The sequence below is a fragment of the Taudactylus pleione genome, unplaced genomic scaffold (genome assembly GCF_031769625.1).
Source record: "Taudactylus pleione unplaced genomic scaffold, aTauple2 ptg000006l, whole genome shotgun sequence".
NCBI lineage: Eukaryota > Metazoa > Chordata > Amphibia > Anura > Myobatrachidae > Taudactylus > Taudactylus pleione.
Window position 1 is genome coordinate 15,435,001 of NW_028284409.1, and position 26,512 is coordinate 15,461,512.

Consider the following 26,512-nt stretch of genomic DNA (forward strand, 5'->3'; position numbering starts at 1 on the left):
GGTATACCTGCTTGTGTGTACATACAACCAAACGACCAACCCATATGCTGACCAGTGTAACCAGTGAAAATTACATCACAACTGCTTCTTCTGGCCAGACATTTCATGCAGCCGATTGGTAAGTAATATCGTTTGTGCATAGTCTTACCAAATCATTAGATCGGTTGGCTGGTTGTGTGCAATGTGTGTGGCTGCAGTCAATTGTACATAGATTCAAAAAAACAAAACAAAAACTATAACTTTAGCACAACCAGCAGAGTGTAATCAAACACAGTAGGAGACTAACATGCAGAGAAGAAAAAGAGGGACAGATACTAAAGGAGAAAGCACTGTACCTATTAGAGAAAAAGACAAACACTAAAGGAGAGACTCTTAAAGGACTCACCACATGATGGAGGTTGAAACTTTAGACTCTGTTGTCATATATTTACAGTCTTTGGTATTTAGTCATGAACAACTTTATGTCACCTTTTCCTGGACAAAATCCTTTCAGCAAGTCAAAGTTAGGTGTTGCTACTGATAAAGTGGGGTATGATGAAGTAAGCCAACAGAGTATTTACTAAAAATGACAGATACCAGGACGTCTCTACTCAGTAACTCACAGTCTTCCAACTATGGTAGCTCTAGAAAATGTATCCGAAATTCTGTTTAACAAACCCTGTGGGGTAACACACAAGGTCCACATCCCTTGTCTGGACACAGAGCTGAGGCTGTGCTGCTGTGCAGACAGAAAAGGGTGATCTAAGAGGTTCTGGGCTGCTGGCTCCTGAATCCTGCGTTCATCTGGAAGATAGGAGGAGGTAGAAGCTGCAACAGAGTGACCACTACCTACCCTATGAGGTAAAAGGAAGGGTGGACATTAGTGTGTGCCCCAATGTGTGTACGTGTGTGTGTGTGTGCTGTGAGTGTGACTCTGGTTTTGTGAGAACCTACTGTGAGTGTGACTCTGCATGTGTGAGAGCCTGCTGTGTGGTGTGACTCTGCATGTGTGAGATCCTGCTGTGTGGTATGAGTTCTACATCCACTTGCCTGGTGTGGGCACATCATTTGCGATTCCCTGTCATGGTCACAAACAATGTAAACAGTCAGAAACACCCACTGGGCATCTGCCAGAAGATAAGCTTCCAGCAGCCACCAATCTCAGAGGGACCTCCTGACTCCCTCCCGGCCCATCTATATCCTTGCATCCTCCCCCCAGTGGCTGCCATGCAGCCAATCACTGCTGATCAGGCAGCCCTGCGCTGCAGAGAGGAGCTGTCATCAGGGAAATGTAATTGAAGCAGCACTCAGCCACCCAGTGTATACATGGTGGCTGCTCAGAGGAGCAGGGACATGCAAAATCGCAATGTCACAATGCTGTGATCTTCGATGATCCGATATATTGTTGACAAATATATAAATTTGTTATTAATGTTATCTGTTTACATTTTTTTTTATAATTTTAATAAAATCCTGTAGGATAAGTTATAAATAGATGTTCCTTACCTAATTCAGTCATAAAAGAAACCTGACAATTCTTGAGCATTTTTTGAAACAATATTAGCCAGTTAAGTGGTTAAAGGGAAAAGACAGGTCCAGTGGTAGAAGGTGTCTTGACTGCGTACAATTAAACTGCTCCCCTCACTTCAAAATCTGATTAAGCCAGTGCAGATACCCATCCAATATACTATTTATATAATACCCAACAGAGTAGGGATTCTATACCCCCTGTTCTCAGACTTCACCAGCAGTACATCACAGTAATTCATGTGGATTAATTTATGTCTAAACAATCATATTATATCATTTGTGAGGAATAAAATTCAATTATAATGCAGTTACACAATGGGGGAGATGTACTAAACCTTGGAGAGAGATACAGTGGAGATACAAGTACCAAGCAATCTGCTCCTAACTGTCACTTTAAAGGTTGTATTTGAGAATAACAATTAGGAGCTGATTGGATGTTATCTCTTCCAAAGCTTAGTACATCTGTGTGAATATATGAAAGCTGAGATTGAGTACCTACATCAGATATTGTAAAGTCTTTGTCTTTGAAATAGCAGATTCATACATGAGCAGTGAAGCTGATATTACATCACAGTAGTGGCTACATGTATATGTTTATTAAACTAAAATAAATTCTTCATTTCTGTGAATTTTTTTCTTATTTCTGTATAATGTGTCAGTAGTCATCTGTAACATGTATAGCAGTTAGACATGCTTACTTTGGAAAACATGTACACTCATGATATGCTCTAGTTTTGCATGAATTAAATCAATTATTCCACTTACCCTGACATATAGAAGAATACAGTGCTCTAACTATTTAGCCTCAGAAGAAAAGAAGAAGAAGCCTTATTACCATACCCATGGAAACCATGAATTTGGGTAATTCATGGATACATTTGCAAATCTAATGAGCAGGCATAGAAAGATTCACATCTGCTGAACGTGTGCTAGAAATGTTTGAGTGTTCATAATGGGCTATGATTATCACACATAAAAAAGATTTCTAGAAAAGAACATGGCAAAAGATATTAACTCCAAATTTCACTCAAATTTCTGTTTTTAAAATGAAAGTTGATTCATTTCTCTAATTTAGTTAAAATACCACTGAAGGTGAAACAACTGAAATAAAGTGACTACAATGACCTATAACCGTTTTCTTTCTATGACTTGCAGGGAATGTAAATGTGTGTTTTATGAGAAATGTTTTAATAATCTAGTTTTCAACTGAGAACAAAATTGGTTATATTTTACTGGAGTGCAACTGTAATCCTATCCATTTGTAGCACATAGTAAAACCTTATGAAGTGGTCATTTTAAGATCTGAGGTTATTGCTTATGATTGTGTACATTAGCTCCCATGACAATTTAGCCGAAAACTAATGTTAGATACGTAATATAAGAGCTAATCTCTCATTAGACAAAGACTTACTGAAACCTTCCTAACTGCGACTTGAATAATCTTTTTCATGAATTGGTAAAATATGTCTCCAGAATGTGCAGATTATATTTTGTGTTCTATTATATTATGACACAGATCAAATAAAATCTGCTGTACTTCAGTATGCGCATTAATTACATATGAGATGAGAAACTGTACGTTTTTAATGTTAAATTGTTTTTCACACTGTACAATACGAAATAGCAATAATTTATTTATCAGCTCAGTTTAAATATAGCCAAACTGCTTGTTTGTGCAGTACGGGATCCCAGCAGTCGGCATGCCAACGGTTACAATACCGACAGCAGCATCCCGGCAGTCAGAATCCTGACACAACCACGTCAGAATACTAACACTAACCCCTAACCCTCCCATACAACAGCCTAACCCTACCCTCCCGCAGCCCACTAACCCTACCCTCCCGCAGCCTAACCCTCTCCCTAGTGCCTAACCCTAAACCTAACCCTACCCCTAACCCTAATACTTACCGTCGGGATGCCGGTGGTCGGAATCCTGGATCTGGGATTCCAGCGCCAGTATTCTGGGCACCAGCATCGCGACTGCCGGGATGCCAACTACATACATACCGACAGAAGCAATGTTCTTTTGTAAAGTAAATACCATACCTAGGCCTTTTAGCATCTTCTTCTCTAACTTTTGCTCTTTGTTTGGCACAGAGTCTTTGGCCAATGAGACATTTGGCGGAGAAAGTGGCTCTTTAGACTCCTCCAAAATGGCATCCTCAGTTTCTACATCATCATTCGGCTGTTCTTCCTTGGTTGACAAATCGGCACTCTGGATCTCACTAGTGACAGTGTCAGCAGAGGCATATGTCTGAATGATATCTTCCAACTGCCTGCTTAATTCATCTGCAATGTCATGATCAGCTGATGCACTTGAATCCTTCTTGCTGGGCTGCAAACCAATGACTTTTGATGGCTCTTCATTTGGTGTCAGTAACCCATTCTGATTGGTTGAAACTGGGTTATTATTAAGTTGCTCATCTGATTTGTCATGAGTGTTCTCATTGTTGTTTTCCATATTTCACCTAAAAAGATACAATAAGTTAGACATTGCAGAAATGATAACAAAATGTAATCTTATTTAGGTATGTTCCTAATTATGGATTCGGTTTTATTTTCTGGCCAAAGCCAACGTTTTTTTCGTGGATTCATACAAATCCTTTATTAACACGGAACCAAACCCAAGCAGCTTTACCTCCTGACAGCAGCCATGCCAGTAGCTTTTCTGATTGCATCGCCTTTCCTGGCATTGCAGACGCGATGATAATGTTAAAGTGACATCAGCATCATTTTTCCTTATCTTTACCCTCTGAATTAGTGCTGTAAATATTCTCCCATTCTCTGAGTCCCAGTGCTACCCAATCATGTGAGTAAGGCTGGGTACACTCTATATGATGTGTGTACCCAGCGACAATGCGGGGCGATGTAATGATACATCACGCGCACCGTACACACTACACGATCCGGTGTATGACCGCCCAATATATCGTTACATGCTGCATTTAGCGGCATGGTCTCATTCTTTGCATTGTCCCATCTGCTATACAGCACAGCAGATGGGACGTTGAGATGAATGCATGGCGTGCACACACAATAAAGCATACACACTATACTTTCCACACAATATATTTGTTTTTGCATTTGTATTGTTGGTTTGGAGTTGGAGACACTAATGCACTGGTATATATACACTATTCTCAGATGTATATTCTTGCACTGCCACTCTCTGGTCTCTTATATAATCATAGTACACCGCTGTTGATTAGTATATAATGAAGTGGGCCCCTCTGCTGAATGGTACATGATTCTATGGGCATCTTTGCTGGCTGTTAGATAGTCGTGTGAACTTCAAAAGTTAGACAGTGAATGTACAATGAAGATAAATGCTTATACTGTATATATATATATATATATATATATTATTTTTTTTTGCTAATCAACAACACAGCAAATAAATATTGCAGTACAGATACACCTGTTGTACATCAGTGTAAATTTACTTTGTTTTTGTTTTTTATCTTTAGATGCAAGAAGTTTACAATATCACACAACAATATCAAGGTATCTTTGAACATGAAAAAAACCTTAGAAAACAGAAAGAACCTGTTTTGGTTACAGCTGTTGCACAAATCATTTACTCCTTAATTGTAGCTAATTCCCAATGCTTTTGTAATAATTAGAAGTAAACTGTAGATGTTTTTATTATGATTTGAATTTAATGTTATATATTGTTGACAGAGAAGTGCATTATCCTTGATTCTATTTAAAAAAATAAAAAGCATATAGGAGTGAAGCAAAGTGTGCACATTCCTGGACAAAAACAATATTTTTAATAATTGTGTGCCTTAAAAAAAGTTTGTGTATATTGAACCATCAAAAATCAAAGGTTTCATTATCTCAGTCATGCGAAAATGATTCCGTATTTCGGCATATTCCATCTTTCGGAATATTTGGATGTGGGAGGCTCAACCAGTACAACTATAGATGCAAATGATTGTATACTGTGGTCAAGCTGAATTTAAATTTGCAACACTCACACTCTTCCTCGGACCTTTACCCTCTTCAAACTCTTCTTCGGACCTTTACTCTCTTCAAACAAACTGCAGCAATGACTGTGTGGCCTTATATTAGTATTATTATTACTATTGGTTAAATTAGTTATATGGCAACAACATGTTAAACAGCGATTTACCTAGAATCTTTTAGTGCTTACGTATGAAAGGGGCTAGCTTATTAAACCACCTGCCAACTATCAACTGTCTCTTCTTCTTCATGGCTAACAAACTAGTTAGCTGACCCCAGCTTAATATTGAATTTCCGGTTCCCAGAATAGATGTATTGCATATAGCATAGCTACAAACAGAACGCAGTCACCAATTTTCTTGCACCATAGGAACTTGGTGAAGTAGAGCTTCAGGTGGTGCCATGCTGGTCCGCAATTTTATTTTTCATGCCACTTTGCAGAACATCACATTCTTACCACATTTTGTATGTGGACTGGACACCAGTTGCAGAGTTGACAAAATTGTACTTCTGCTTTAGTTTAAGGAGCTCAAAACCTACTTCATTCAATTCATGTGTTTCATAGGCATGCTAGGAATCCAAGTATATGATAGATCCTTCAGCTATACTTTGTTTTATACAGTAACACTCACTAGAGTTTTGGCACTTCTATCTGGTACTTCCACCAATTCCCAAACTATACCCCAAAATACCAATTGTTGTGGTAGAAGCCTCTCTGCCTTCTTAAACAGGCTTTTGCTAACTTCGATAATGAGTTGATCTCCAATTATTCTCTGTTGCTGCAGGGTCACCATAACCATGGCATTAACTTCCCTGATGTAACTGTTACAGTCAATGAACGTCCTGTCTGCTAAATTGAGTTGTCAGATCCCTGCACCATCAGTATATGGACCTCAAAGTAGTCATGAAAGTAATGCAGCTTCCTTCAAACCAATTAGCTATCCGCAAGCTCACTTTAGCCTGACCAATCTTCACATCCCATTTACAGAAAAGCTTAGCACCAAAATACAATGTCACCGAATGGCCCATTTCTACACTTTCTTTCAGGCAGTAAGATGTCTGTCTTCTACAAAAAAAAAGCTGTGGATTTTCTTTCATGCGAGGCATATAGCCAATGAGGGAGAAGAGATAGTTTAATTTTATTTAATACGTTACTACCAATCTTTTTAATCTTTTATATCAGTCCCTGAGTCAAATATCTCCATGCTTTAAAAATTGGACCTTTTGACCTATACACTGCTTTACAGCACAATGTTCTCATACGTTTAACAGCTGTTGCAAACAGGGAACATTGGTTATGTGTTTTGGATTTCACTAGAAGAGTCTTGTAATGTGCTGGTGTACTGTACCGTATTGATTGCATTAAAAAACAGAAGAGGCAATTTTGAGGTAAAGTTATTCTTTGACTTCCTAAAATGTCAAACTTTCTGTGTAAGGTTCTCCTCTGTTTGTTTAATCGACTTCAGAAACTTGCATACTGTGACCGGGCTGTATTCAATTTTGAGCGAAAAGCCGTTCTCAGCTAAACTTTTTTGCCGATGATGTTATTTTCACCGATTTCACTAATCCCCATATTCAATTTTAGCGTCTTTTCGCTGGTGCGTAAACTCAATGCAATGTAATAGGCAAAAAACTAATAGGCGTAAAAAAGTGCAGAATTGCGGTTTTGGGGTGCAGAGGTGCGGAAACCACTCTGTATCATTTGTACACCCTCCTTGACGCAAACTGCGTAAAAAACACTTAAAAACACAAAGGATACCCCAAAAAAACACTTTGAAAATGTGGGCAAAAAAATTCAAAGTGGGGGTACAAATTCAAAAACTAGCGAAATAGCCTTTGGGGGGGTCTGCAAGTATGGTGGAGGTGTTTTATTAATTGCAGGTGCTTGCTGAAGGTGTGTTTTTTGGCGCTTTTTAATGCTTGCACCCATTTTCATGTACTCCAAATTTTTGGCTAAAAAAAGTTGCAAAATGCTATTCTTCACCACTCTCCCAAAGATGCTAAATAGCTGCAATTGAGACCATTTAAAGACCCCAAATACCTTTAGCAGGGCTAATCGGGGGTACCCATAGTGAACCCCCGTGTCAGAGCATCTTTTGGGGGGTGTCAGGCAGATTTCCCCAAAAATGTCAACACTTTCCCCCGATTTTGTTTTCGGCGGGTCCCGTTTTCGCCGATTTGGAATTGAATACAGGGATACGAGCGCGATAAGTTTTCGACCTGAAAATGGGACTTGGCGAAAAAAAAATCGGGGAAAAGTCCAGTCATTTTTGGGGAAATCTGTCTGACACCCCCAAAAGATACTCTGACATGGGGGTTCACTATGGGTACCCCCGATTAGCCCTGCTAAAGGTATTTGGGGTCTTTAAATGGTCTCAATAGGAGCTATTCAGCGTCTTTGGGAGAGTGGTGAAGAATAGCATTTAGCAACTTTGTTTGGCCAAGATAAGCATTTCATCAAATTTGGGGTACATGAAAATGGGTGCAAGCATATTTAAAAATCAGTAAAGTCAAGCATTAAAAAGTGCCAAAAACGCACCTTCAGCAAACACCTGCAATCAATAAAACACCTCTCCCATACTTGCAGACCTCCCCAAAGACTATTACGCTAGTTTTGAATTTGTACCCCCACTTTGAATTTTTTTGCCCACATTTTCAAAGTGCTTTTTTGGGGTGTCCTTTGTGTTTTTTTAAGCATTTTTTATGCAGTTTGCGTCAAAGGGGTGCACAAAGGGTACAGAGTGGTTTCTGCACCTCTGCACCCCAAAACCGCAATTCTGAACTTTTTTCCGCCGGGTATTCATAGGCAAAACTTTTTTGCCTATTACATTGCATTGCGTTTCGCACAAGCGAAAAGACGCTAAAATTGAATATGGGCATAAGTGAAATCGGTGAAAATGACGTCATCTGCGAAAAAGTTTCACAGAGAACGGCTTTTCGATCCAAATTATTATATTAATGAACAGTGCGGACCGCACCCCCCACTTCCCACTTAGTGATGCCACTGGCTCAATGCATTTGCAATTACAGCCAACGTACTCTGGAATGGAAGTGCTCCGCGTGGTCTTCCTTTGTGACATGCCAGGTACTGCCGGAGTAGCGTGACTGCCGTGACCTTCATCCCAGGAACCTAAATGCGCTACGGTGCTGTGTCTGTGTATCTTCTCTGTCTGCCCTCCATAGCGGGAGGTTGTTATCCTGAGTGACTGTGCCGCATACCAGAGACTGTGCTACACAGTGGAGGCACTACAACTTCACTGTGTCACCATCGATTACCATTACAGGGTCATTGCCACTATTGTGTGTATACACAGGCATGTGCTACTCAAACTACGCATATCATCTGAATTGGTCCTGAAGTTCCTGGATGGATCTGTCTCATACTACTATATGTGCAGGCTTGCATTAACCATGTGTTAGCCTGCATCCCGTTATCTGTTGGTTAATAAACCGACAATCCTGGTTAAGTTATCTACCATGTGGACTAACCTCCAACGCATACCACTGACACATATCATTAGAGATGATCGGATCGGATTCTGTGTATCCCGAACCGCTCCGAACATAGGGGATCCGAGTCCACCTGAACGCTGTTCGGGTGTTCCCCGTCTGACTCGGATCCCCCTTCGAGGCCGAACGGCGCCCTCCTGATGTCGGATTTTTCGCGAGAGAATCCGATGTCGGGGCCCCACTAGTGTGGGGCAGAACACAGTGATAGCAGTCTGCCCTACACAGAAACAAACATACAGCCGCCAGCGGCAGCTGTGTGTTTGTAATAGCAGCCAGTGAGAGTCAGGCAGACTCTCATTGGCTGCTGCGTCCCCGGAGGGAGCCGGCTGGAGCTCACTCTTGAACTCCGCCTTCTGGCTCCCCCTCTGCGGGTGATGGGAGACACGTCACGACGTCTCTCCCATAGTGCAGATAGGAGCTGCGGTCACAGCAGGAGCGGGGATTCAGGTAAGTTTTTTTTTCTTCCTGTGTAAGGTGGCGCTACTGGGGGCAATACTAATGGTGGCACAACTACTCGGGGCATACTACAAGGGTAACAACTAATTTGGGCACAAATACTAGGGGCACTTCTAATGGGGGCATACTACAAGGGGCACTTGTAATGGGGGCATACTACAAGGGGCACAACTACTGGGGCACTTCTAATGGGGGCATACTACATGGGGCACTTGTAAATGGGCATACTACTGGGGACACTACTAGTAGAGGCATACTACTGAGGATACTACTAGGGGCACAACTACTGGGGGCATACTACTAGGGACACTACTACTGGGGACATACTACTAGGGAAACTTGTACTGGGGGCATACTACTTTGGACACTACTACTGGGGGCATACTACTAGGGGCACAACTACTGGGGGCATACTACTAGGGACACTACTACTGGGGGCATACTACTAGAGACACTACTACTGGGGGCATACTACTAGGGACACTACTAATAGGGCATACTAACTAGGGGCACTACTAATGGGGGCATACTACTGAGGGCACTGCATAGGGGGCACTACTACTGAGGGCATTGTGTAAGGGACACCACTGCTGGGGGCATTGTGTAAGGGACACTATAGCTGTGGCATTGTATAAGGGGCACTACTACTGTGAGCATTGTATAAGGGGCATTACTACTGTGGGCTTTGTGTGTAAGGGTCACTAATGTGGACATTGTGTAAAAAGGACACTACTGTGGGCATTGTGTAAAAAGGACACTACTGTGGGCATTGTGTAAAAGGGGCACTACTGTGTCGTAACATAAATAAGAGACACTAATTTAATGTGAATAAGATTGTGCACTGTGATTCCTTGAGCCGTAGCCCATGTGTAAACAAGTACTGTGACTCTGCTGGCCGTTCCCCACTGGGTGGGTGGGAGAGCCCAAGGACCATTCCATCTTGCACTACCTTTCATTTCTGCCACTGCTGTGTGGCAATGTGTCATAGATGTGCTTTAAACTGTGGTGTCTGTGCCGCTGCTCTGTTGCTTGGTAACCAGTCAGCTCACTGCAACCTTTGGCCAGTAATGGGGAAAATTATAATTTAAAATGTGAGGGGGTCTAAATTGATTGTAAATGACTGGACATTAATGTTATTGAGGTTAATAACACTCTAGGAAGAAAAAAAAAGACCAATTTATGTGATTTTAGCTTTTTTTTGTCAATTTACTCCATGAGTAAACTGAGGGTTACTCAGATGTCTGATGGTCACGTAGATGATCCGATGTTGCGTCCTTGGAAACAGCATCATATCAGAGAAGCCGGCAGGAGGCGTCGATTTACATAAGACGCCTCCAGCTACATCAGCATATTATCACAGTCGCTGTGTACAAAAACTTAGCGGCTGTGTAATATGTGTCAATCTCTGAATCAGGCCTTATGTCTCTTGTTCTCTCAACATTGCATGGTGACTACTGATCTGAGATGTCTTGGAATTAACTCTATACCCTACAACCATAATTGCAAGGAATTGGTTACATATATAGCTGTAAAATGTTCATATAGGTATATGTGTTAGATTTTAATTTAACAGTAATTTAAGTACTGGTGCTCATAAATCCATTGTTTTAAGACAGGGAGCTATGGGTTGTATTGGATGTGGTTCCATGTCTGGACTACAAACAAACTTACTGTATACTTGTGTTTTCACTAGAAGGTAGCAGTCAAGTTATTCATAAATTGAAAATGTTATTACCCATTTGCACTTTATTTTATTTGTTATTGAGTAGAGGAAGAGCAGGAAGAGCATATATTACCCATATATTACCTTCTATACATAAACATCCATTTTACTGCTCTGTAGTAATGATATATTATGTGATATTGTGCCACAGAACACTACCGGGGAGTACAATATTAGGTAGAAGACAACATTTCCTGGCAAGCACCCAGAAACCTGTTTTAGAGTAGTGATTCCAGATGTGTCCGATAAAGTGATCTAATATCTAATGCTGACATTACACTGCAGACCTTAGGAGGAAACTTGTCTTGTACTTGTCTATGTACTAAAATTTCATTTTATTTCTTTACGTTATTGATTTATTAGAATTAATTTAGATACTATTAAGCTAACACTTTAACAATGCACTTGGTGTCCCTAATCTTGCGGTTTTTAGCTGAAACATGGCTATTTGGTCTACTTATCAGTAAAAACGAGTGGATAAGTTAGTCATGCATACAATATGCTTGCTTAATTAGGTCCTTTTTTTACCAAAATTAAATGGCTTTGCTTTCTATGTGGCCCTAAAGTCAAAATCTCAAGTACCATATTTTGCTATATTTTTCTACTCTCAGCGACATTTAAGCTCCTACTCATATTTGTTAATGCATCTATACAGACAATATTTACTGGATGTGGCCCACTTTTTGCCTTCTTATATACAGTATTGTTAATACAGCATACACAGACAATTATGTACAATTTAGTTGCCATACACTGTTCTATATCTTTGAAAATCCACACCAAATCCACGGTCAGTGACACAGAACAAACCTACTGGTAACAGATATGCATCACATTACAGTATATCAGCAAAACCTGATTTAGTACAACTTTTTAAAACTGCAGAAAATGTCAGTTTCCATTGTCCAGATGTCCTCAAGAGAGACATCTCTCTTTGTCAGACAAATAAATATAGCAAATGACCGCGCTGTAGTGTGACCTAAAGTAAACAGTAGACAGTTGATTGGTGGTGAAAATAATGGAAAAAGTTGCTGCTGCTATCCAAATAAAAAGATGGTCACTAGGTAAGAATAGAGAAATAGATCAATGGTAGCGCAAGTCGGTATATTTCTCAGGAGGTGAAAAGTCTGGAGTGACAGTGTATATAAATTAATGCTAATGCATATAACATAGGCTCTCTTTGTCAGACCTTTCTACTTCTCTACTGTGTGTCAAACTGTCTCTGGTATTTCCACATTGATGTTCCAAAGCAAGCCCAGGGCTCGTCATGTCCAAAACAAAGCTTAACTATTTGTCTTCTTCCAGAGTAACCAGCTCTCCTCAAATCTCCCTTGCCATTTACAACACCACAAAACCCAAGCCTGCTGTCTTGTCTTCTCCATGTTCTTTACTCCTCACATCCATTCTCTTGTAAAGTTATCTCAACTTTTGAAACATCACTAAAATATGCCCTTAGCATACCCATAATGCAGACAAAACTATTATACATTCTCTCATTATCTCCTGAAAGCCTATAATCTCCTCCTATCTGACATTCTGTTTACCCATCTAGTTCTACTTTAATGTGTTCTAGATCCTGTGGATCCCCATATACCCCAGAATCAAATGATTTACCCCTATGGTATTGTCTACAATATCTAATCAGACTCTCCCGGGCAACCCTATCTTTCATTGATCTCGGAAACCCACCTCTTTACTAAAACCAGTACTACAAGTACTCACACATATGCTACACATACTAGTACACTAGTACTGTCCCAATCACCACTCTCTCCTCTTGTTTCAGGTATTTCCTTTTCTCACTAGATTATAATATTACTCATGAGCATGCCCCCCATCCCCACCCATTACCTTTGTTTTAACATCTACATTAATTTTGTCTCCCTGTGTGTCCCTGTTTTATGTATGCTGTGTGTTCCCCACTGTCCAGAGCAGCAGAACACTGTGGCACATTACAAATCAATGCAAATGTGCTGATCACCTCTAAAAGCGCAATAAGTGAGTCATAGTTTAGTTTTTCAACAATGCTCATGATTTACGGACTATCATGGATTACTTCTAAATAATTAAGTGCCACAACTAACTTGTGGTGTTCCCTTGCGGCATCTAACAAAAATGATGGATAGGAGCAATTACAGTAGGAAGTTTCCTTTTTTATGAAAATAATGTGATACTAAGTAAACAGCAAACCTGACTGAATCAGGAATTTTATTTTGTTTTCAATTGTGACTATTAAATAAAAGACACTTTGCATCTACAAGGCCATTACCTATATTATTATATATGCTATTTTCTTGTTTTACTATATGTTTACCTATGACAGTGTAAGAAGACAGATGATTGATTAGGTGGAATATATAATTATGTGAACACTTCTTGCATGCTGTCAATAAATAAGGCACAGGTTGTATTTTTCCATGTGGTTAGAAATTGATTATTGAGTAAAAGGTAATATTTATAGCTATGTCCACAAAGACTAGCCAACCTGTGATCTAAAGCCAGCTCTGATAACTGGACAGATTATAGATACTGCCCTTCATACATTCTTAACAGCAGCTGAATGCAAAAGAAAACCACCTTAAAACATTTAAAATCAGTTATTCAGATGTGATTCAACAGATGAAATGGGTTTGTATAATAGCAGGATAAAATAACACAGCTTGTTGCAGTTTACAGGCAAATAGAATTACATAGCGGGTATATGTGCACTTTATCTGCAATGACATTGCAGAGAAAAAAAAAGAAAAATATATCATAACATATTTATGTTTAACAGAACTAAGCCCTGCGCAATAATAAGACAATGTACACTTTTATGTGATATGAGCAATGGCATCACAAGGGGGGTGCGGGCCGCACCCGGGTGTCGCCAACCGAGGGGTGACACCAAAGTGCTAGCTCCCCCTCAGTGATAGGAGCCAGGTGCTGCATTACATTGCAGCACTCGGCTCCTGACACAGTGAGGGAGCTGGCACTTCACGCAGGCTGGTCCCTGGGGGTAGCCTGCGCCTCTGGCACCCCCGGTGTGACAAACAACGGAGGTTCGGGCCGTGAGGCCACACCCCTCACACCCCTCAAGTTCAGGCTCCCCACCGCTGCTCACACCAGGTGAAGATAGAGACGTCACTGGATATGAGCTGCTTGACTTTAATCATATATTTTTTTTAATTTGGGGCCATATACCTAGTCGTGCTGGGATAAATTGGCAAACTGTGCGGCCAGCAGCACAGTAACTAGCTGGCTGGGTGCCCTGTGCCGCCTCCACCACATAATGTCATGATGTCGCACACCGGAGGCAGAGGGCCGCCAGCACAGGGAAATGCAGCACTGCCCGGAGCATCCTGATGATGCTCCCAGTGGCTGCAGAGACAGCAGGATGACTACATTTGCAAATATATGAATAAGCACCGGGCCAATGTCAGGGCTCCTCTATTCCAGCGTCCCTAACATTATGGGGTTCACGTCCGAGGTGCAGGGAACCCCAAAAGAATCCAGCCAAGGACCATCCCCAGGGCATCACACGAAAAAGGGAAAAAAGGTGATAGTGAAGTGTAAAGTATAGAAACAGCATCCCCTGCCCTGCGGTGCTGTTGTGAGCGACCACCATACTTTTTGTTTGCAGTTCTGTGAGACATGAAGGGAGCCAGCATTGGGAGGATGTGCTGGTCCGTACAGTGCCATTTGAAGGTTTCTGGGGTACCTCCTAGGTGAGTCAGCTCTCGGCTTATACATGTGCTGTTATCATGCAGTACATTAATTTGTAATTATATGACCCAGAGTAGGTGCTACTATTAGGTAGCAACAATTATTTTGAGGTGAGCGTTTGGACATGGGGCCCCCGGATTTGCTCTGGCTGGGCCTTTTTCAGGGCATCACCACTTAATTCACTTAGATATTTTTTCATCACCTTTATATTTATTTGTCTATTATTTATGTAATTTTAACTCTTTCTCATTATATTAACACTTATTGATTTATCTTTACCAATCTATACTTTATACTTCACTATCACCTTTTTTCCCTTTTTCGTGTGATGCCCTGGGGATGGTCCTTGGCTGGATTCTTTTGGGGTTCCCTGCGCCTCGGACGTGAACCCCATAATGTTAGGGACGCTGGTATAGAGGAGCCTTGACGTTGGCCCGGCGCTTATTCATATATTTGCAAATGTATGTAACCAATACCTCTGAATTTCTATTATTATGTAGGATTCAAGTATTTTTGTTGATATTGCTGCAGTGTGCTGGAGGGAAAAAGTTGTGAAAATACAGAGAAAAAAGACATAGGGTTCCCCCATATTTCCAACAATCAGCACCTGGCTCAGTGAGACAGTCCTAGTTTTGGAAATACAGGGGACAAAATGAGAAGGGATCCCGCATATTTTCCAAAACCAGCACCGGACTATTTCTAGCTGGGGTTACACTCGCATACTCACCTATAATCCCTGTAGCCATTCACTTCCTCTTCTCCATGTAGGCATCCACGTCTTCGCAAAACACCAAGACCCAAGCCACAAACTTAAGTACCATCCTCTAAGGACTGTACTTCCCGAATGACTGCTCAGCCATGGCATTTCACACAGAGCGTTCATTGGCTGAGAGAGGAGAGCCACCGCTCTCTTAGCCAATATGCGGTTCCCGCCAACTAGGTTAATAAAGGTTATGTGTTAATACTTTGGCTGGGGGACTCAGTGAAAGGGTATCCCGATTGCATTACACCCCCGCTAGAAAGAGTCCGGTGCTAGTTTTGGAAAATATAGGGGACTCCTACTCATTTTGGCCCCCATATTTCCAAAACCAGGACTGACTCACTTAGCCTGGTGCTGGTTGTTGAAAATATGGGGGATCCCTACATCTTTCCCCCGCCCTGTATTTTCATAAACAGGACTGGCTCAGAAAAGCCCAGAGCTGGTTGTGCATTTAGGGAAGGACCCCATGTAACTTTGTTTTTTTTATTTTACACTTTTAATAGTTTTTTCACACAGAAGCATGCATGGATCTCACAGATCTGTGCATGTTTCTGTGTAACTGGCACCTGCTCATGCTAAAATCGTCAGCATGAAGCAGGTCTATTATTTGGGGATTTTAAGTTCGATTTTGTGTTCAATTTGGTGTTCGATTTCGACATGGGCATCCAAAATCTACAAGAAATCACTAGTCAAATTCGAACCACATCCAGTTTGATTTACAAAATCGAATTTTTGTAAATGTGGGATTTTGACAGTGATTTCTACATTTGATTAGATTCAATTTCAGGCAAGCTTTGATAAATATACCCTTGGACTGATATCTGTCTCTGGCCCTGATTCAGAGCCGGACGCTCTGACAGAGCGCTCGCTCTGAATCAGGGCCGGCCCTCTTACTATTTGGAGCGGCCTCCTGGCTGCTCGCATAGCTGTGGGTGACCACCCACAGCTATAGTGAGTGGCCAAAATGATGGTCGCGATGGTCAAGACCATCGCGACCATCAGGCTTGCGACGAGACCCTGCGGTAGGGTCTCGCTGCCGCAAGCCCTGGAGTGCTTTTGGCTCTATTAGACCCAAAAGCACTTCCACTGACATCACTAGTGATGTCAGTGGGGCCGGCCCCAGACGGTAGGCGTTCCCATGGGAACGCCTCCGTCTGGGCAGCCACACCACGGCACGCCCACCAAAGGGGGCATGCTGTCAATCAACATCGACAGCACGCCCCCTTTGGTGCGAGACCCATAACGACGGCTTGGCCGTCATTATTCAGGTCTCTTGCATACGCACGACGGTTCAACATCGACTCAGCGCTCGCGAGCGGGTCTGAATCAGGCCCTCTGCCTCCACCTGCTCTCACTATTCTTGGACTGATATCTGTCTCTGCTGCCCTCGTCTGCTCTCACCATTCTTGAACTGGACTGATATCTGGCTCTGGCCCCGACTTGCTCTCATCATCCTCAGACTGAATTACTGGTTCTGACCTTTCACAAGTAAGAGGCGGATCCAGGAATGATTACACCTTCCCCTCATAACACTTCTCCCCTGCCCATTATAGCTGGCCGGCACATTGGGCATGGAGATAGCAGAAACTGCTGCTGCTCAGCGGCAGCAGCCTCTCTCCCGAGCCCACCACATGCTTCCTACTCCATTGCATCCACCACTGTCTCAAGCTATCTCCTCAAGCTGATCATTTGTTCAAATACTTGGCTTATTTATCACCAGTCCAAACAAATGAAAAAGAAGAAAGAAATCCTTACAGATCAGGGGACTCCATTTATGTCCCAAGTAATGGCAGAACACGGGGTATAGGAATGAGGACTCCAGACAGGCAGGTACTTTTAATGCCACCAAACACTGCACCTTAGAATACGTGAGCATAGGCCTGGATACACACAGGCACATAACAGATAATGAGCAAATATACATAAAAGTAAATGTCCCAGCACTCCTTGTGCTAATGTCTGTGGACCTTCCAGGTCCTGGCACCCTAATGCTAACCACCACCCCTGGCCTATGGCCGGGCCAGTTTGTCCAGCATCAGGAGCAAGGAGCATCAGGTGTGTGGGAGTTTTAAACCCATCCCGTGCTGCTGACTTCCTGCTGGCTCTGGGCGACCTGGAAAACCCAGAATTCTATATTTCCAGTTTGAGCTGTGCATCCCAGAAAGCCTGGAATTCCAAACTTCTATTGTAGGTGCAGAATGTGCCAATCTTGTTTTCCTCTTCCTTGGAGGGAGCTGATACTACGAGAATGTGGGCAATTCACGCTAGAGACCGCCCCTCTCACCACACACTTTACAGGCTGTGGGCCTGATTCAGAGCCGGACGCTATTTGCGCTTGCTCGTTCAGAAAAAGGGGCCGGATATTTAAATAGAGAGCTTGCTCTTTGCGGTCTGTTGACGCCTCTATGTCTGAACGAGCGAACAAAACATGCGCTCGCTATTTTTAAAAAAACGCCCCTTGGCCGCTCGCATCCTACGTCATCTCCGCTATTTATTAGATTAATCGAGTACATTGAAAGGCGTATGAACTGCTCGGAGTGCTTGTGGTAGCATTTTCCTACCGCAATCATGTGAGCAGTTCAGGCTAAAAGACAACCAAGTGACGTGGTCAATGACGCTGCTTTGTTAATTATGCCCACCCTTAAAACGCCCATTTTGACCGTTTGGCACGCCTGCTTTCGGATCTCCACTCCCCGTTATCAAGCACCTTCCCCTGTTACCACCCACAAATGCCTCATTCTGTTACTCAAATTAGCAGGCATTCGCTATTTTGCGAGCACACAATTTCCGACCGCAATGACTGGTTTTGCACATGCGTATTACAACCCGGAGCGATCGAGCGGCCGCTTACGAGCGGCTCTGAATCAGGCCCTGTGTTTGAAGAATGACACTTATGAGCTGATTGGTTGGTACTTTATAACATATTTCAACTTTAGTCATATGGTTTCTGCTTTGCATAGAATTGCATGATGTGCACTGTTTCCTTGCACTCCTATATATGCATTAATACATTTTTATTAATGAAACTATTTGAAGACATGAAGTTCATTCATAACCCACTTTAATACTTTAATGGTGCAAATTCTTGTATCCTGTATTCAAATTTAAGGTGACACAAATATTGTTTTAAATTATGATGGCACTACATTTATTAATTATATCTACGGGGCATATATATTACTAAAGGCTAATATGTTATTAATAAAAATAATGGGGCACAGATAGTACTTATAATAATAAATGGGGGCACATTTTTTTTAAACATAATTGGCCTATTCACGAAATGATAAGGGTTAGAATTAACACATTTGTTTAAATAAACTATACAAGGCCATAGTAGTAATAAGTCCAGACTAGGGCCTGATTCACTACCGCACGCAACTTCGAATATGCACGCAATCTGCTGATTGTTTCGCACTGCGCATGCATCGCAGTGCGCGTACCGGCCGCTGCAATGGAGACTGCGACCGCAGCAGCTACGCAAACCCATCGCAGAGTGATTGACAGGAAGTGCCGTTTGTGGGTGGTAATGGAAGGGGTGGTCGGAGAAACACAGGCATGCCATTGCAGGGGCGTGCATAAATTAAGCACTGCGATGCCATACGCAGTCTCAGGTCTCATAGCATGCATGTGTGTTAGCAATTTCTGAGTAAGGTCAGAGCTTGTGCAAGTGTGCGTGAGGCTGCGATGGTACTCGATTGTACCGATGGTTTCGCTATTCTGCTAAACATTACGGATGTTTGCAGTGTAAAGTAGGCGTCTGTATGGATTGCTGAATTTGCATTGCGACCGCAATGGATTAGCATTAGGGGTGTGCACCGGCCACTTTTCGTGTTTTGGTTTTGGATCTGGATCTTTCTTCGTGTTTTGGATCTGGATTGGTTTTGCCAAAACCACCCTTCCGTGTTTTGGGTTCTGGGTTTTGTGTTTTGGATCTGTATTTTTTTGAAAAAAAGCATAAAAACAGCTAAAATCACAGAATTTGTAGGTTTTTCTGCTCCTATGCTATTATTAACCTCAATAACCTTAATTTCCACTCATTTCCAGTCTATTCTGAACACCTCACACCTCACAATAGTGTTTTTATGTCCAAAAGGTTGCACCGAGGTAGCTGGATGACTATGCTAAGCGACACGAGTGGGCGGCACAAACACGTGACCCATCTAGGCGTGATACTGCAGTGGCAGACAGGATGGCAGTTTGAAAAACTAGGCCCCAAACTGTACATAATGCAAAGAAAAAAAAGAGGTGCAAGATAGAATTGTCCTTGGACCCTCCCACCCACCCTTATGTTGTATAAACAGGACATGCACACTTTAACAAACCAATCATTTCAGCGCCAGGGTCTGCCACACAACTGTGGCTGAAATGATTGGTTCGTTTGGGCCCCCACAAAACAAGCTGGCAATTAATGTGTCCCTGCACAAACTGTCTCTACAGAGGCAAGATGTCATCCTCATCCTCCTCATCCACCGATTCCTCACCCTCTTCAGTGTGTACATCCTCATCCTCACAAAGTATTAACTCGTCCCCACTTGAATCCACCACCACAGGTCCCTCTGTACGTTCTGGAGGCTGGTCTCCCTGGAAGAGCTGATAATTCATTTTGATGAACATCATCTTCTCCACATTCTGTGGAAGCAACCTCCTACGCCTTTCGCTGACAAGGTTCCCGGCTGCACTAAACACTCTTTCGGAGTACACACTGGAGGGGGGGCAACTCAGGTAAAATAGAGCCAGTTTGTACAGGGGCCTCCAAATTGCCTCTTTTTCCTGCCAGTACAGGTATGGACTGTCTGACATGCCTACTTGGATGCTGTCACCGATGTAATCCTCCACCATTCTGTCAATGGTGACAGTATCATATGCAGTGACAGTAGACATGTCAGAAATTGTTGCCAGGTCCTTCAGTCCGGACCAGATGTCCAAACTTGGTCCTGCCTGCCCTGCATCACCGCCAGCGGGTTGCTTAGGATACCTAAGTTTTTTCCTGGCAGCCCCAGTTGCGGGAGAAAATGAAGAAGGAGCTGTTGACGTGTCACGTTCCGCTTCAGCTGACAGTGTGTTCACCAGCAGGTCTTTGCACCTCTGCAGGCTTGTGTCAGCCGGAAAGAGAGACACCACATAGGCTTTAAACCTAGGATCGAGCATGGTGGCCAAAATGTAGTGGTCTGATTTCAACAGATTGACCACCCTGGAATCCTGGCAAAGCGAATGAAGGGCTTCATCCACAAGTCCCACATGCCGAGCGGAATCGCTCCGTCTTAGCTCCTCCTTCACTTTCTCCAGCTGCTTCTGCAAAAGCCTGATGAGGGGAATGACCTGACTCAAGCTGGCAGTGTCTGAACTGACTTCACATGTGGCAAGTTCGAAGGGCTGGAGAACCTTGCACAACACGGAAATCATTCTCCACTGCGCTTGAGTCAGGTGCATACCCCCTCCTTTGCCTATGTCATAGGTGGATGTATAGGCTTGAATGGCCTTTTGCTGCTCCTCCATCCTCTGAAGCATATAGAGGGTTGAGTTCCACCGCGTCACAACCTCTTGCTTCAGGTGATGGCGGGGCAGGTTCAAGAGTGTTTACTGGCGCTCCAGTCTTCGGCACGCAGTCGCTGAATGGCGAAAGTGGCCTGAAATTATTCGGGCCACCCAAAGCGTCTCCTGCACGCTCCTGTCGCTTTTAAGAAAATTCTGCACCACCAAGTTTATTGTGTGAGCAAAACATGGGACGTGCTGGAATTTGCCCAGATGTAATGCCCACACAATATTGGTGGCGTTGTCAGATATCACAAATCCCCAGGAGAGTCTAAGTGGGGTAAGCCACTGGGCGATGATTTCCCTCAGTTTCTCTAAGAGGTTGTCGGCGGTGTGCCTCTTACTGAAACCGGTGATACACAGCGTAGCCTGCCTTGGAACGAGCTGGCGTTTCTGAGATGCTGCGACTGGTGACGCTGCTGCTGTTGCTGCGTAAGGTGATACATGTACCCAGTGGGCTGTCACAGTCATATAGTCCTTAGTCTGCCCTGTTCCACTTGTCCACATGTCCGTGGTTAAGTGGATATTGGGTACAACGGCATTTTTCAGGACACTGAGGACACTTTTTCTGACGTTTCTGTACAGTCTCGGTATCGCCTGCCTAGTGAAGTGGAATCTAGACGGGATTTGGAACCGGGGACACACTACCTCCAGCAATTGTCTAAATCCCACTGCACTAATGGCGGATACCGGACGCACGTCTAACACCAACATAGCAGTCAAGGCCTCAGTTATACGTTTTGCTTCAGAATGACTGCTGTCGTACTTCATCCTCCTCGCTAAGGACTGTTGGAGGGTCAATTGTTTAGTAAAAGTAGTGGTGTTCCTACTTCCTCTCTGGGATGATGAACGACTCCCAGCAGCAGCAACAGCGGCAGCTGGAGGTGTAGCAATGCAGGATCCTCCGGAGGATTCCCGGAAAGGAGAGTCAGTCATGCCAGTGACATGGCCTGCAGGACTACTTCCGATCCTGACTAAGGAGGAAATTGACGAGGCGGGAGTTGACGGTGTGGTTTGCAGGCACTTGGATACAACAGGACAACGGGATTTAGGTGTCCCTGGACTGCTTACGGTCTTAGCCAAAGTTTCTGAACTTGACAGTAACTTATTATGAACGTGCTGCAGGTGCCGTATAAGGGAGGATGTTCCTAGGTGGTTAACGTCCCTACCCCTACTTATTCCACCTTTACATAAGGTACATATGGCAAGACAGTTGTTGTCCGGATTTGGATAGAAATATTGCCAGAGTAAAGAGGTGGAATGTTTGGTCTTCTGCCCAGGCATGACCGTGATGGGCTTTTTCATCCCACGGACAACAACTGTCTCCCCCGGAGCCTGATTTAAACAAACCACATCACCATCAGAATCCTCCTCGCCAACTTCCTCCTCAGCGCCAGCTACACCAGTATCCTCATCCTGTTGTACTTCAACAGTGACATCTTCAATTTGCATATCAGCAAGTGGACTGTGGGTGCTCCTTTCAGCACTTGCAGGGGGCGTGCAAATGGTGGAAAGAGCCACCTCTTCCCGTCCAGTGCTGGGAAGGTCAGGCATTGCAACCACCACCACACTTGGACTCTCCTTGGGGATTTGTGATATCTTCTTAGAAAGCACAGTTCTTCGCTGTGCTTTTGCCAGCTTAACTCTTTTGATTTTTTTAGTGGGAGGAGGGCTTCCATCGTCATGTGAAGCTGAACCACTAGTCGTGAACATACTAGGGATCGACCTTAGCCGTTCCTTGCCACTCCGTGTCGTAAATGGCATATTGGCAAGTTTACGTTTCTCTTCAGCTGATTTAAATGTTTTTTTCAAGGTCATTTTCCTGAACTTTGTCATTTAGGATTGTATGTGCCCTCTATTATGACATTGGGCATCGGCCTTGGCAGATGACGTTGATGGCATGTTATCGTCTATGTCATGACTAGTGGCAGCAGCTTCAGCAGTAGGTGGAAGTGGTTCTTGATCTTTCTCTATTTTATTTTTATCGGAGAAAGTTTGGTCCTCCATTTATGTTATATCGATTTGATATATACGTGCGGCTAAACACAGAAAATATTTTTTTATTTTTGCTGGAGAGTAGTGCACTTTGTGGGTTACACCAACCTTTAAGAAATGAGCCAGCCGGCTCTTTACTTATGGGACACAGGCGCACGCTTGGCGCTGCTCCTTTGTTGATGCACGTGCGGCTACTGCGCACACAATTCACAAACACAGAAAATAATTTTTTTTTTGGTTTGGACTGGAGTGTACTTTGGGGGTTACAGCACCCTTTAACGGTCAAGCCAGCCGGCCCTTTACTTAGGACACAGGCGCACACTTGGCACTACTTTGTTGATGCACGTGCGGCTACTGCGCACACAATTCACAAACACAGAAAATAATTTTTTTTTTGGTTTGGACTGGAGTGTACTTTGGGGGTTACAGCACCCTTTAACGGTCAAGCCAGCCGGCCCTTTACTTATGACACAGGCGCACGCTTGGCACTACTTTGTTGATGCACTTGCGGCTACTGCGCACACAATTCACAAACACAGAAAATAATTTTTTTTTTGGTTTGGACTGGAGTGTACTTTGGGGGTTACAGCACCCTTTAACGGTCAAGCCAGCCGGCCCTTTACTTATGACACAGGCGCACGCTTGGCACTACTTTGTTGATGCACGTGCGGCTACTGCGCACACAATTCACAAACACAGAAAATAATTTTTTTTTTGGTTTGGACTGGAGTGTACTCTGGGGGTTACAGCACCCTTTAACGGTCAAGCCAGCCGGCCCTTTACTTATGACACAGGCGCACGCTTGGCACTACTTTGTTGATGCACGTGCGGCTACTGCGCACACAATTCACAAACACAGAAAATAATTTTTTTTTTGGTTTGGACTGGAGTGTACTTTGGGGGTTACAGCACCCTTTAACAGTCAAGCCAGCCGGCCCTTTACTTATGACACAGGCGCACGCTTGGCACTACTTTGTTGATGCACGTGCGGCTACTGCGCACACAATTCACAAACACAGAAAATAATTTTTTTTTTGGTTTGGACTGGAGTGTACTTTGGGGGTTACAGCACCCTTTAACGGTCAAGCCAGCCGGCCCTTTACTTATGACACAGGCGCACACTTGGCACTACTTTGTTGATGCACGTGCGGCTACTGCGCACACAATTCACAAACACAGAAAATTATTTTTTTTTTGGTTTGGACTGGAGTGTACTTTGGGGGTTACAGCACCCTTTAACGGTCAAGCCAGCCAGCCCTTTACTTATGACACAGGCGCACGCTTGGCACTACTTTGGTGATGCACGTGCGGCTACTGCGCACACAATTCACAAACACACAAAAAATATTATTTTTTTAGCACTTGGGGGGAGCACCCCTGATGGACAGAGCATCCCCTGGACAACACTACAGCACCCCTTTAGGACTGGGACACTGCACAGGACTTTGGAGTGGACACAGACCCTATGGAGAACACAGTCCAGCCAGCCCCTATGGACTTTGAAGTAGTGGACACAGCCCCTATTAACAACAGCAGCACAGCACAACACAGCCAGCCCCTATGGACTTTGAAGTAGTGGACAACAGCAGCACAGCGCAGTACAGCACAGCACAACACTACTCTGCACTACACTACTCTGCACTACACTACACTACACAGCCCAGCCAGCCCTAACTCCCACCCTCCCTCTTCACTGTCCACAGCCGAGTGAGAAAATGGCGCCGACGCGGGTACCTTATATAGGTTCCAAAACCCGCGAGACTCGGAAGGCGGGATGATGACGTTTTGCCTCGATTTCAGAATCCGAGTCAGGCGGGAAAAGTCGAGCCTGACTCGGATCTGCCTCGGATCGGGGGGGCTCGGGGGGGTTCGGATTTCAGAAATCCGAACCCGCTCACCCCTAATTAGCATGCTACCGCAGTTGAACTGCATGCGTACGCGATATTGTGATCCGTAATAAATCAGTCCCTATATTAGATCAAGATAAGAAGGATAAGAAATAACCACTACACTCGCAGGGGCGTGAACAAATTAGCCACTGTGATGCCATATGCTGTCTGAGGTCTCATAGCATGCGTGGAAGTTAGCAATTTCTGAGTAAGGTCTGGGCTTGTGCAAGTGTGCATATGGGTCTGATGTTACTTGATTTTACAGATTAGTTCGCTATATTGCTAAAGTATACTGATGTGAGTAAGGGGAAGTGGGTGTCCTTATGTTAGGCTGGGATCGCAATGCAAATGCAATCATTTGAATATCACCGCTGATATTAGCAACTGCGTTGCGTGCGCATTAGCATAATAGCAATCCTTGCTGAATCAGTTCCTATGAGCGCTGGTGTTTGTTTCACTTTGTGGTAATGTCATTTTATAAACTTTTATTTTAATTCATGTATTTTTTTAACACTGCAAAAACCTATGCTGATTATTATCAGCACGGATATTTGCACTTTGGGTGTAACACCCAAAAGAGATAAACCTGGTAACAAGTATCTGGAGATGTGGCCTACTCAGACCATAACTTCAGGATGTGTGACGCATTTACAGTACATGTGCACCCTCCTGCAGCTTGTATGCCCCATTCTGCTACTCCGGGCGAAGGGGGCTGCAAGTACAACTTATGTGAAACACATACAGAAAAACAAAGTGGAATTTTGCTCTTGAAGTTGGAAGTTATGTCCAGCTACTGTATGCATAGATGATTAAATGATGAAGCAAACCATTTGCAGCATGCGTACTGGGCCAACATCGACCCGCTTGCGAGCGCTTAGCGCTCGCGAGCGGGTCTGAATCAGGCCCAGAGCCTATAATGTGTACATCTCTGGCCCTGATCTCTCCACTGACATCACTCGTGATGTCAGTGGGGCAGCCCCCAAACGGCAGGCGTTCACATGGGACACTCAACATCGACAGCTCGCCCGGTTTGGAAGGCGGGCCAGGGGGGTGGCAGCCCAAACGGCAGGCGTTCACATGGGACACTCAACATCGACAGCTCGCCCCGTTTGGTGTGAGACCCGGAGCGACGGATTGCCCGTCACTAGCCGGGTCTTGCACGTTGTGCGCATGCACACTGGCCCACCATCGACCCGGTTGCGAGGGCACAGCGCTTGCGACTGGGTCTGAATCAGGCCCTCTGTTCAATAGGAGAACATTTACAAAGACAGACGACTCATCAACTAGGTGGAAATCTTAGGGCTGTTCAGGGAATTACAGGTTACTTACAGCTAGGTCAGCCACAACCATTTCAACTTTTATTTTTTGTAATGTTAGGCATAGGAAGAAGTGTGCTTAATTTCCTCAAAATGCTCCTCTGTAAAAAGTATTAAAATCAAAATGTAAATTTGTCAGATGAGAATC

At 43.7% G+C, this 26,512-nt stretch overlaps 1 protein-coding gene across 1 annotated transcript in view; it reads right to left on the reverse strand.

Moving 5' to 3' along the window:
* TXLNB (taxilin beta) overlaps window positions 1-26,512 on the reverse strand; it is a 91,367-nt gene that overhangs the window by 53,848 nt on the left and 11,007 nt on the right. Inside the window, exon 2 of the mRNA XM_088454148.1 lies at window positions 3,556-3,977. Within this exon, the coding sequence (XP_088310274.1) occupies window positions 3,556-3,970 (415 nt within the window). The 5' untranslated portion in view covers window positions 3,971-3,977. The remainder of the gene's footprint in view (window positions 1-3,555; window positions 3,978-26,512) is intronic.